Source organism: Sinocyclocheilus rhinocerous, unplaced genomic scaffold, assembly GCF_001515625.1.
Source record: "Sinocyclocheilus rhinocerous isolate Xijiao unplaced genomic scaffold, SAMN03320098_v1.1 scaffold486, whole genome shotgun sequence".
Taxonomy (NCBI): Eukaryota; Metazoa; Chordata; class Actinopteri; order Cypriniformes; family Cyprinidae; genus Sinocyclocheilus; species Sinocyclocheilus rhinocerous.
In genome coordinates this window covers 426797-441292 of record NW_015661373.1, presented here as the reverse complement: position 1 = coordinate 441292, position 14496 = coordinate 426797, and the positions used below count along the sequence as shown (strand labels likewise).

Sequence of the window (14496 nt, the reverse complement as noted above, 5' to 3'; positions counted from 1 at the left end):
CTGTAATCAGCGGTAAATCTCCATCACGTGCGTGCTTTCACATTGAGCAGCATTAACTACACAGAGCCGTTGTTCACTGACGAGCTGCGCAAAAAATCGCGCGAATATGAACATGCTTTAGCGCAGCTCGTCAGTTAACGGCTCTGTGAAGTTAATGCTGCTCAATGTGAAAGCACGCACGTGATGGAGATTTACCGCTGATTACAGAACGGCTTTACTGGTAAGATGCGCGTTAAATAGCGCATGCGATTTATCGTGCAGCCCTAATTTAATGTCTCAATGTTAAAATACTTTCACAGATCTCAGATATACACTACCGAACAAACGTTTTAATATTTTTGAAAGAAGTCTCTTATACTCATGAAGGCTGCGTTTGTTGGATCAAAAATACAGTAACATTTTAAAAGAACTGTCTTCTATTTGAATATATTATATAATGTAATTTATTCATTTCTTGAAAAAAAAAAAAAAAAGAATGACCCCAGACTTTTGAATGGTAGTGTTTACAAATAAATTGTTATGATGCTTTCCTCATTGAGCAATAGCTGTGTTATTGACAGTACAATTAAATATCACTTCTTAATTGCTCATTTTATGCATAGTAAAAAAAAAGTTTTAGTATTTGCAGATGGCAGAGAAAGCGTGTATAATCTTGCCTGTGGACTGTGTGTATGTGACGCACCCTAAGATGTTGCTATTAATTCACATGTAATAATTTATACATGTATTTTATACGTTTATAAAATTTGTAGTACTTAGATTACCGACCAACAAAAATGTTTAACGATTAACATACAGTATTTCATGACTGATGCATATGAAATATCAGATGGAATTTAATCAATGCGTCAAAAGAAAATGAGTGAATCAAACTTTTACTTTTTTCTCTTTTGGGCTATTTTCTTTTCTATATAATGTAACTTGTGCCTTCTTGATGTGCTGCTTGCGCAATGATGCTGATAGATGCCACACCGACGCGCTGTGACCATGTGAACTGTCCTCAGAGACGTGACTGTGAAGATGCCTGTTTATTTAGATCTATTCCTGGCGCATCAGAATAAGAGGGAAAGAGGAAGGCAGGGATTGAAGCCTGCTGTTTGAGGAGAATATTTTGGACTGAGACAGACCAGGTTTACAGACAGAAGACAAATGAAAAGAGGCTGAAATCCAATTAGAAGACAAGATCTGGTCTGTCTCTGCATCTCCACCCTTCCTCTATAGTGTATTCGGTCTCTCTCCCTCTCTCTCATTCAATCTCGCTCTCATTGAATGAAAGGTATTTGCAGTGATTTAAATCAATTAAAGAGACATAATGCAGCATCTGCCTCGAGAATGTGTGCGGGAACAACAGTGTTTGTATTTTTGTGTGAGGAAGGGAGAGAAAGAAAGACAGAGAAAAGAAAAAGAGAGTGATGAAGCATATCGCAGAATGTTAAGCAGTGTCAAAGCATTTTATACTCTTTTTATACTAAAACACTAGAATTTGGTGCTTAATTCTCCTCAGCATAAGAATGCAAACATTGGAAAATTGTTAATGGTACCATATGTGATCAAAATGATTCGGTTCAAATAATTTTTAAGTAGATATTTTTAAATGGAACTGATTCTGAATAAGAACTCAAATCCCAACCCTACTCAAACTGTGTTCAATTATTCCCTATGTAATTCAAATTTTTCTTTCCCATACACTATATGCCAAAATAGCCAAAATATAATTGAATGGGATTTCTCAAAACAGTGTTATGCTCTTCATTATGCTGTGTTGAGTAAAAAGAGATCAAATCCCAACAGGGATATGTGTGCATGTACAGTATGCGTATACAAGAGAACTTGCAAATCTGTGTGTGTGTGTGTGTCTGTGTATGTGTATGTGTGCATACTCTATACTTGGCAGTGGATTCCCACCTTTTCCCAGGAAGTACTTGAAGTACCATCTGGTGTGATACTCTGGGTTCTCCAGATGGACGTCAGTTCTCCTCCATGTTCCAGGCGTATAGTCAGAGGTCTACAGAAAAGTCCCACCAAGAATTTAACCAATCAGAGTTATATTTTTTTTCCTCGCCCTGCAACATTTCCATTAGCCCCAACAAAAAAGAGTGATCAATATTTATTTTTAGCTGTGTATTTTTGCTAGAAATATTTATATTTAATATAAATATAAATTTATATTTACTATATAAAATGTTTTCTTTACAATTTCTGTTTATTCACAAATATATTTTTCTCTTTACAAAAAGGCAATTTGCACGAAGCTGTAAATGTTACTTTACAATCACATTTTGACTAAAAAATGATGGCATATGATGTAAAACATTACTGATTAATTTTTTTTTACGGCTTTTACTTGAATGCTCAAGACTATCACAAATCATTCTTGTAAATTCAAGAAAACCTCTATGTTAGCCAGCCAAATAATATTATCTTCAAGACAAGTCAACAGAATTTGCAACAGCAACAGTAGGGTGACCATATATCCTCTTTTTCTTGGACATGTTCTGGCCATGATTTCTAAGTTGCCTAAAATGTCTGGGTTTTGGCTTTGTTTTCCTATTGACATGCTCTCTAGAGTCCTCATACATTTTATGTATGCATATTCGCAACGTTTGACTGTTCTCTGTGGATCCCACTGTCTCGCACACCTTGATTGGTCAGTTATGTACAATGTTTGTTGTGCTTCCCAGAAAATATCGAGATATAATTTTTTGTCAATATCGCACACCCCTACTTTACAGTCATTAACTTCAGTAACTATAAAAACGATAGGAAAACAAAGACAAAACACAGACATTTGGGCAATTTAGAAATCATGGCCAGAACGTGTCCGGGAAAAAGAGGACGTTTAGTCGCCCTAAACAACAATGTAGAATAGGTCATAAAAAACAAAACTTTATGTCCCAAATACACAAAAATAGATGAAATGTAAGATTTCAGCTGGAAAGCAACACTGGCTCGAAAGGGCAAGTAACTGTTTTGTCAACTAGCCTGAAACTCTCTCACTTTTTTATTGCTTTGTTGTAGGGCGCACACATATATGCAAACACAAACATGTCTGGTACACCTCTGGTCACCTAATAATCAATCCCATCATGTTCCAGCACAAATTCCAACTGATATTTTCACACTGACAAATTGTAAATAACTCAACGTAAACAACAGCCTCCCTATATACTCATAGGAACCATAATAACTATGGTGACAGTCCACTCTAAATCATTAACAACCAATCAGAGGTCTGTTTTGGTGAGATACAGCATTGGAGGTTGTCATAGCTACAGTCTGGTGCTTGAAATGAAAAGGACAAGTGGATGGAGGGGAAAGAAAGAGAGAGGGAAAAAAGAGGGAGAATAGGAGAGCAAGAACATTGGGGACTGATTGAATCGCTTGGCTTCGATTGTTGTTTTTGCTGATGTATGTGTGTTTCATTGAAACACCTACAGACACGCTCACAAAACCCAAAAGCTGGCAGTTTTGATTTGTTGCTCACTGCCAGATTAATACATCTGTTCTCTTTCTCTTTTCTTCATCCTTCCACCCACTTCTTTTAATCTGTGCTCCTCTTCCTGTGCACCTTCACATCTTATGCATGTATTTACATACATTGTATCGCCCCCGTGCCTGCAGTGCTGCACTGACTTGAACCCGCAGCCATCAAGCAGATGAGTTCAAACCCTTGTTGAATCTCTCCATGCTCACGAGAACTTCAACAATAGTAGAGCTGTTTAACCTCTAGCCTGGCAAGTTTTGTAACACTTTCGGATCTTTTACAATTCATCACATACAGTGCGCACACACATTTCACACTGTACAATATTTCATAAGTATCTTACCTCATCTATTGAACCGTTCTCCACTCTGAATCTCCCAGCTCTCTGTATGGCCCCATCTGCATCACTAGAGATGAGCTGAGGAGAAAGACAGATATGTCATGCATCATGTGGAAGAGATTACAGAGTACAGCTATACAGCAGGGTCCAAAAGTCTAGTAAAATGCATTTCTCTAAATTATTATTGCTAATTATATTATCAGCATAACAATTTGAGTGAGAAATTGCACTGGCATTGTCCTTTTTGTTTCAATGGAGTATATCATTCTAATATGCTTGCTACCATTCATAAGTTTGGGGTCAGCAAGATTTTGTTTTATTTTTTATTATTTTTATTTAGCAAGGATGCATTACGTTGATCAGAAATGACAGTAAAGACTTTTACATCTGTTACAACCCTTACAGAAAAACCATATGGACTTCACATGTGCAATCACATGTTAAATCACATGTGAAACACACATGAAACATGTGGTTTTGGAATATTTCCACATATGATCACATATTGTCTACGTGTCCACATTAGTTCAAATGTGCTTCACATATTTCACATGTGATTTTAACATGTGATTGCACATGTGAAGTTCATGTGGTTTTTCTGTAAGGGAAAATATTTCTATTTCAAATAAATGCTGTTCGTTTGTATCAAGGTTTCCACAAAACATTAAGCAGCATAACTGTTTTCTATGTTGATAATAATAATAAATGTTTATCAGTATATTAGAATGATTTCTGAAGGATTGTGTGACACTGAAGACTGGAGTAATGGAATAAATTACTATAAATTACATTTTTAAATGTATAAAAATAAAAAAAGGAAAACTAAATATTTGCATAATATTACTGCTTTACGGTATTTTTGATTAAATATTTACATCCTTGGTGAGACATCTTTAAAAAAAATGTAAATCATAGCAACACCAAACTTTTGAATAGTAGTGTATATAACATATATAGTAATGTTTAGATATCTTGAAAACTTCAATTCATATATGGACCAGATATACTAAACAGGGCAAATTGGTGAGAGTGCAATCCTATAAAAACATTGATAGGAGTGGAAATTTCTGTGGTTGCTCTACTGACAATGCAAGAATTAAAGAATACGGACACAGTCAGATCATTTTCATAATGACCAGTGCAAATTCATGTAGAGCCGATAATCAGGTGTGTGTAATATACTAATAACACGGGTGCAAAATGTGTTAAGACATACTTTTTTGGGTGTTAAATTATGGCGCAAATACCAGTAAACTGACTACCACAAACCTTAGTAATTCACCTTGCTTGATTAATTTACATATTCCCCTCCCATAAATTCTGCATCTGACAGGGAAACTCCTACAAATGCATATGCAACAAGGTTAGCCGCAAAAATGTGTCCACGCCTTTTCATCACTGATTCACTGTGTGTAAATCATGACAGTAGTTTTTTAATGGCCTATGATGTTTTATTTCATCATAAAACAGACATAAAATCCATAAAATACTTCTTCTTAAACCACTGGCTGATGTGTAGTGCTGGAATAATCCACTGATTCCATTTTCACTTCTATTAAATGAAATTCCTGACTTCTTTAATTTTATTAGCCATCTAAAACATTTTGACACTGATGATCGCCTCAATTGTGGATAGAGTTTTTCAAAATCCTAAAATGAAAGTAGATTTTGAATCAGTTTTTTTTTTTTACTTTTGGCCCTCTCCCTCTCTCATTCTCATTTTCATCCCCTTAGCTGTTAAATCTCTTTACTGAACTGTCTTCACCGTTTTTTTTTTATTTTTTACAAATGGTTAAGTCACAGTCTAAGAGGTCTGAGACTGCTGAAGAGATGCTCATAAAAAGACACGAGAGACATATAGCATATAGCAGCATATAGCTAATCTGCTGTGACACACTCAACACAGACACACACAGATGACTTTGTTTACATGAAAACCCTTCAATATGAATGCAGAAGCAGCTGCACACACAATCAGAGACTAATTACAGGTGCAAGTGATCCCTGTGTGTCTGATCTGTGTGCAGCATTGATCGTTTCATCTGTGCACTGACGTGCACTGACACACACACACACACACACACACACACTCATCTGTTTTAGCACGTATTTGTAAGAGAAGTAGTCTCATTGAAAGTGTATATCTGCACAGACAATCACTTGCACCTGACAAGATGTAATCTGGTCTTTGCAGTAAAATTGCAGCATCCCCCCAGATGGAACAATGTTGGTTGCTAGGCAACAGAACACAGAACCTCTGCCATTTCCTTTTTCTTCAGTCACCCTGTTTTCCTCCTCACATTTCTCCCACCTTTCTTCTCCACCTGTTGGTCTGCCTCCCTCTCTTTCTCTTCCCTCTTCTCTGTATCTGGCAGACCAAACTGCCAAAAACAGACTGCAGCTGCACTGCAGCTAGAGAGAGAGACTAGCTGTAAGGGTGTGAGATTGACATTGTATGTATTTGAGAGTGGCAGATAGTCTGCCTTGGCATCAGAATGCCAAAAGTCCAGGCAGAAGATTTTAGATAGACTTTTGCACTCACACTAATCACTTAATAAGCACTCATTTGGCATCCTAGTTAAGATAAATCAAGACCAAAATGGAAAAAAGAGATAGTTTATATAAAGGTGTTCTTCAAGTGTATGCTATGTTAGTGAAGAAAACAAACTATCCACTTTCTTCAAATATCTGAACACGATGCTTCTGTTCTTCTGATTAATCATATGTATTCGTATTGGATGGTGGTGTAGGTGTTTGTATTGGGTGGGTATTGTGGTGTACATTGATATTGTGTAATTATTAATATATACTGTATGTAACACTTTGCAGTGTCAAAACCCTTGAGACAACTTGACATTTGCCCATGACACATGCCTATGATACGCAACATCCCCTCTAATGGACTTACATACCCCAGGAATCTACTTTAAGCACACAGAGACACAATTACGTGTCTCATAAGATAATCCCAGTGACATTCTGTGGTGCTATTAAGGTGTTTTGATAAATGCCATGAGGTTAATGATAGCAGGATAATAACAGGACAGTCTACCAAACTCAAGCAAAAGTTCAAAACACACACACACACACACACAAATATCAGAGAAGCATGAGAGAGAGAGCAAGAAAGAGAGAGCACAAGAGAATCAATTCTACTGTGACTGGGATGTAACATTGATCTTTTTAGAGAGCTTCTGTTGTGTTCTCATGCCTCACACAATAGAGTGAGAGAGAGGCAGAGAGACAGATGAGATGAGGAAAGAATATGGAGAGCAGCACAAATGGAGAGAGCAAAGCATTTGAGTCTGAGAGAAAAGCAAAAGAAAACGTTTCCATAATCTAAATCAGTCTACACTGTGGAATGAAGCTTTGGGTGAACTGTGAAACACAGAACAGGTTTATACAATGAGACCATCAAACAAAGGCAACTGCAATTACCATAAAATTATCACAAGACTCTTTCATTTTTTGGAAGGGGCAGAAAATTAATCACTGCAAGTTCTGTGCTATACTTAAACTTTTTTTGCTACTTAAACAATGTAATTGCATACAGATGAAAATGAAAAGTATAAACCCCGTTTGCACAACCTGAGGTAGAACATCAACCTTGGCTCATTCAAAAAACGTGCCTTTACCTACATTTTTGGACAACTCCAAAAATATACCTATAAATCTCATTCGACATTTCATTTCCGAATTGCCGCCATACGTATAACAAGCAACATAATAAACATTAATATGTTTCAGTTCACTTTGAAAGTGTCGCAAAATGTGCAAGAAGCAATGTAATATCATTTTGCAGCCACATTTTTGCAATGAGCATGGGTTGAGGAATATTTTTATACAGTGTTACTTTATAACACAGACATGCAGCTATGGATAAATGCCAGAAGAGCTGCTTCATGTGCCCTTTTGGTGAGTGGTGGACCTTTATTTTTTAAAGTTTAAGGGGCACAGGTTGTAGCAGTGACATCAAACAAGCGACATTTTGTGTGATTGTATTTTTCTGTGTGTGTGTGTTTATGAGAGATATACAGATGAATGCAGATCTCATTCTTACCCATTTCTCTATAAAACACACTAAAACACACACATACAGTACACAAACAGAATACCAGTGTAGGGGAGTAACTAACTAAAATTGAACGGGCAAAGGTACACATAAATTAACCAATGTACTATGTTTTCGACAAGGTTATGTAAATTAGAGTGTATTTGATTAATTTAGAATAAATTTACCTGTTAAGGTTTGAAACTGTCATCCTAATTGAGTTTGTTCATTTATTTATGATTGAATTATTATATATGAAATACAGTAAATTATATTGTTGGTAAGTTATTTTTTATTTATTGAAGTTACCTAAAGGGGCAATTTTCCCCCCCAGTGCATTTCTATTAGCACCTTAGTTTAACTATATCTAAGTATAATTAGCTTGTAGCTTGACAAGCTAGTTTCAAAGTAGCCAACACTGTCTGCACAATACATGCATATAAACTTGTCCACTAAAGCTAAATGAACATTTTCTTGCAGAATGAGTGGGAAAAAAAGGAGAGTAGAGGGAGAATGAGAAATGATATAACTGGTTTTAGTTCAGTTATATTTAACAAATCAAAGGATTTCCCTCTAACACACACCCACACATACTGTAAATGAATAAATCATACTGACTTGATTTAAATAAGTGCGCTGTTCTTTCCCACACAAGGCATTTCTCACGAGAATCACACACAAAGTCTTTGACAAGTGGTCTGAACTCACAGATAACTTTCAGACAATCCATAAGTAAACAAATAAATTGTGTCCCATTTTTTGAACAGTCTTGTGAAAGTGACCCACCCACAGCATTGGACACAGTGAGCGTGAGTCATTCTCGATGCTTCATATGATAGAGCTGCAGGCAACATGTTCTACTGAGCCCAACATGCTAATTTTACACACCGCAGTCACTCTGCAGCCAACCCTCCCTCTGCTCAGCATATGTGTGTGGGGTTTGAAGGCGTTTGGACTTGGTATGAATCAAATAATTATAATAAGAGCAATAAGTCAGAGGCAGAAGATGCATACTGGGAGATGTGTATGTGTTATCATGCAGCATTATTACAATTTTTAATACAGCTAGAGGGAGGCCCTCACAACAATATACGTTTAATTCTCCAGTCAACTGTGTCATTATATTGGTATCAATGTAAGTTAATTCAAACAGTAGCCTCTCAAAAATCAGGAGTCATCTTCAAGAGCTATTTGTATTTATAAGAAAGAAATTGTATCAGAAATCATACTTGTATTTATAAACTACTGAACAGCACAGTACCTGCAGATAAATGTGGAGATCCAACTCCACCTATATTTATATTAATTTTATTTATATTTATTTATTTTTGCTGAACAAAAGCAACAGGATTCCACAGCCAAAGGTGCTTGTTGAAAATGAAAGTATTTAAGTATTTTTGTACACCAGACCAGAACATGATGGCTGTGTCTGAAACATAAAGCTGTTGCAACATGAATGCTCATTGGAATAACGTGCCTCTACCTAAATTTTTGCAAAACTCAAAGTACCTATATAAAGCCAGTAAAATGGCAATAACTTTTATCCCTTTTCAAAGTAATTATGATTACAGGGGCAGATTATTGATTAATAAAGACTTATTTTGTGCAGTTCCTTGCACAATACTACGTTATTACCTCAAATCGCTTTTTTACTGCCTGATTTGTGAACTATATATTTTACTCTTAGTTTATATTAGTTTACGGCATAGTAAACTTGCTCTGTAGCTCACCTGGTACAGCACTGCATTTGCGATGCGGAGCACTCAGGTATGAGTGCCGTGAAACACAAGTCACGATAAAAGAGCTCAAAGACTTGTTGAAGCAAGCTTAAATGTTGTGGTATAGCAAATGTGTTTTTATTGCACACTTGCTTTTTTTAGGTTTTGGTTAGGGTTTAGTGTTGGTGGTAGTGTTGGTTTTCAAATGCGATTAACCTTTTAGTGCCATTAACCTTTTAGCACCACTCATTACAACAACCAGCATAATAAAATGTTGCCAGATTCAAGTTCATCTGTTTCTAATAAAATGAGCACACATTTATCGCCACTCACTGGATATTTTACTTAGAACAGGTTGGGCCATTGCCTAGGTGTCAGTCACTACACATCCATTCAATGACATAACACAGTGTATGAAGGCACCCCTTGGTTTCAGACTGGATTCCAAGCCACTATAAACTTATGTGTAATGATTCCAGAGCTAATTCAGGTAGGCTGTAGACATAACCAAACAGATGTGACTACATGTGACTACTTAATGACCACAGTGCCTATTTCTCAATAGAAATGGGTTCTATGAAAAAGAGTAAAAAACTCAATACTTTTGCTGTGTCCAAAAAAAAAAAAACCCCCATCCAAAAAATGCACTCAGCACTTTTTCATAATAAAGAAGATTGCTAGTATCTCGGCATGTAATCATTTTTTTGGATACACAGCAAAGAGATTTCAAGTATTGAGTTTACTCTTTACTCTTTTTCATAGAATTTATTGATGAATTGTCATATGTGGATTTAAACAAGTACAAGATCATCCTTTTTCTCTTTCTCGATAGAAATGGAATCATAATTAATTTACTCCTTTCAATTGCTCCAACAGGTGCCATATAACAACAACAACAACAAAAAAGGTATTTCTAAATGTTCATTTAAAGAGCTGTAAGAATGACTAACAATCAACCAGAGCCCAAGAAAAGGGAAAATCCTCATGAAAACCTTTCTTTAAATCCTTACAAAAGTAAGACATATAATGGTGAGAGACTGAGACAGAGATTTTGAATGAGGAATACTGAGGGCATTTGAGGCATAGAACAGCACATACAAAAATGTGTCTGGTTGGATAAAAGGTGATGAAATGAAAGAGGGACAAAGATGCATTGTTCTGTGTCACTCCATATCAGATTCCTGTTCCTCAAGATTTCTGTTGGGATTATAAATATTCTCAACACGTCTTCAGCCTGTGTATTGCTGGGCACAGTGGGTCAGCAGTGTTTTTTTCAATCATTGATGTTATCAGCTTTCACATACTGCAGCTGAGTAAGTACAGCTGAGTGCTGTCATAGACTTCAGCGAAGCTGCTCTGATGATGACAAAGCATTTTCATCTGCTCTCTTTGAAACACTCCATCTCATGCTCCTTTATATACTGATTCCTGACCAGGTTCGATGCAACAAGCAATGAAAGGTACCTCTTCTATGTTGATCCCAGTTTTTATCCTAACCAGCCTTGATAGTGATACGTGATTAGTGACACTATATTTTACCAGCCAATTTGTTTCATTTCTGCTGTGTCCCACCAGGTAGCACCACTCAGAGTGAAATTTCACTAAACCAAGACCTTGCTCCTCAATGCACAGTATATAATGAAACAAACATAAGAGATGAGAGATTGATTGTGGAACTTTAGAAACATTGGATATGGATTGAATATTTTTAGGTGGCCTGCCAGTGGTCTGAAAGCACTCGCAAATGTCAAATTGATTGAAATGGCCAATCACATCAAAGAAGACTGGCTTTACTGTTCACAGAAGCTAAGCATGGATTCCAGCCCATGCTTCAGATTTAACGATAAAAGAGTGTAAAGTAGCTAAAATTTTATATTTGACATCTGTTTTACAATAAAAATGTTCTATGATTGACAGTAATATCCAGTGATGCAAGCTATTTTTGTCAAATTTTGCTGTTTGGAATTGAAATTAGGCTATATCATTTAGGTAATTCATGTAATATAATTTGTAATTGAATGTGAGAGATAAGAAACATTAACAAAGCCATTTTCGGCATATTTGCCAAATGATTAAGAGTGAATGCGAGCATATTTTAAAATAAAAATGTTATTTATAAATCAAAAGGTCCATTACATTTGTAACATCACCTAATCCAAACAAAAAACAAAAACAAAAAAAATCTTCCTCCAATGTTTAAGATATGGTTACGGCCTAGGTTGGAATCTTATCTTCTTGGTATCTCATTAAATATTTTAATTAAGGAGTCAGCCTTTGACATTAAACATTTGACATACAAGTCCCTGCATCCAAATATGCCTACTTCTCTATAAAGTATATGCAAACAGCAGTATTACACATCAAATCAGTAGTATGACCAAATTCAACATGGCTGATATATTCCATCCATTTATACTACACACATGCGTACTTTATCAACAAAATAGAAATCATCAAATGCAGCACATTCTGCTTTCCAACAAAGATATTGCATTGGCTGTTGTTCTGTGATCAGGTCTAATGTCTTGGTTGAGTTTTCTATGATTATAGGTTATATAATTAGTTTCTAGATTATATCTAGCCACTTCTAGAAATGGTTCAGCATTATAGTGTCTAAACAAGAATCACGTTTACATTAAGCCATCATACAGTTATGAGAGGATGGGTCACTTGGAAAGCTTTTAACTCAAAAGCCTCACATAGACACACATATTACATTCTTCAGCACTTAGATACACACTTTGCACTTAGAGGTCATAAAATCACCTATAAGAGGATCCCTGGAGCTAATGCACTTACTTAAAACTGACTGAAACATACAGCTAGTCAGCCATGCATGTAGACATTACATCTAAAACATCAAGAGCATTCACATTTCTTATTCATTTGGTTCTCAGGTTGCAGCCTGTGAAAAAAATATATGAAAAATATATCCCTATAACCATGCACTATTATTCAGAGTCTGTGTTAAATCTGCGTGCTATGTTTGCACAGTGTAATTGTATAATAATGTAATGTGGTCAATACTGCTATTTTCCCCTAATGATGATTACACGATTAAATGCAAAACACACACATGAAAGTGTAAATGTAAAATTATGCAACCACTGGCATGAAAACCATAATAGAATCAAGTAATAGTATAATATAATAATTGCAGAAAAACATTTTCAGACAGATACATACAGAAATCCATAATAAAGAGACACACATTCTGGAATAATGGATGCAATTAGGCAAAGCAAATCTTTAGAGAAAAAGAGAGAAGCAGCGTGTTTCATAATAACCTCAGCCTGGTTTAAAAAGAGCAATGTGGCAAAGCAAAACAAATAAACAACAGAAACAGATTAAAAACAAAACAATCATATGGAAAAATAAAGACAGACAGCATAACAAAGGTAAATGTGGCTTGCATGCTACATTTTTTTCTATTGAACTAGATATTTCTTGTTTTAAATTTACAACGGATATAAGAGAGGGGTAAGCAGGGATCAACGCTAAGGATTTTTTCTACTGGCCCGGTTGGGCCCGGTTGGGCCAGTGGTTCAAATTTTTACTTGCATTGCCAACATTTTCACTGGCCCTGCCACAAAAAAATAAAATAGTTGCTGTTATCATTGTTTTTGATCTGTTATCGTGTATTCTAATAAATAAGGTTATATGACACCAATATTTTAGTTACCAATTACATTTTACAATTCTCTATTTCAATTTCGGTATAATTTCAAAATCTGAAGCAAAAACAGAATAACCTGACTTTAGCTATGTGAAATTATGCTTCAGAAAACATCGGTATGAAACAGAAACAGCAGGTGGGCTGAATGATTCACTCTCTGACTGATTGCAGTGCAGTTTGTGTGCAAGCACGGAACAGAAGATAGTCTGAAATAAAACAAAAAATGTCCGGTAGATCGGCATCTGTACTCCAGTGTATAAATTCAATATAAATTAATCATTGTTAAAGCTACAAAGTTACTTGCCAGGACGGTTATTTTGACATACTTTTGTATGCATTTGCTCGTTCAGGCGGCTCACGCGTGTCAGAGACGCGGCTGTCTGTGCGCGCGCTGTTCACACACACAGCGCGCGAGTACTGAAAGGAGTTGTCTTTCGAACCCAAATGCTTTTTAATCGCTTGAATTTTTAAATTAACAAGTCTTAAAAACACATGCAAATGATAAAATGTCGTGCCGACGCTGCAGTGGCCCGATCGGGCAAGTGACAAATCTACTGTCCCGAACGTCTTTCACGCTGGCCCCGGGCCATCGGGCAGTCCTTATTGTCCAGCCCTGGGTAAGCAATCAGATGGTCATTACTGCAAAATAATCCCCAACAGAGAGAAGAGGACACCGATGTGAAACATATTACATGGCTACTTACTAAATAAATGGACATGAAATATTGATTTGAGTAGAAATGATTTTATTATGTGACAAGAAAGAGACTGTGGAATGTCCAGGGTTGGCCTTTCCATGTTTATTTTTGTGGTAATGACTTTATATATATATATGGCTGCTTCAAAGATAAATGAATATTTGGACATGAAATTGATTTGAAATATTGATTTAAGATGCCTTGTAGAAACTGTAGAGAAACAGAATAAAATCACAGATTGACCAATCAGAATTAAGTATCCCCGAGCACCATGTAGGTACTCTTATGCAGCAGGCAATTACAAGATTACATTGATTTTTGAACTTCTATGTAATTCATGTACATTTTTCTAAACTTTCAAAACAATTAAAGGGGTCATATGATGCGATTTCAAGTTTTCCTTTCTCTTTGGAGTGTTACAAGCTCTTGGTGCATAAAGCAGATCTGTAAAGTTGCAAAGACTAAAGTCTCAAATCCAAAGAGTTATTCTTTATAAAAGGTAAGAGTCAACCACGCCTACCTAAAACGG

General features: G+C 36.0%; 1 protein-coding gene across 1 annotated transcript in view; it reads right to left on the bottom strand.

The window, feature by feature from the left end:
- Positions 1-14496, bottom strand: part of LOC107726286 (GTPase-activating Rap/Ran-GAP domain-like protein 3) — a 68508-nt gene that overhangs the window by 34425 nt on the left and 19587 nt on the right. The window contains exons 3-4 of the mRNA XM_016535822.1: positions 3828-3902; positions 1906-2005 (exon numbers count right to left, since the gene is read on the bottom strand). Of these exons, the coding sequence (XP_016391308.1) occupies positions 1906-2005; positions 3828-3902 (175 nt within the window). The remainder of the gene's footprint in view (positions 1-1905; positions 2006-3827; positions 3903-14496) is intronic.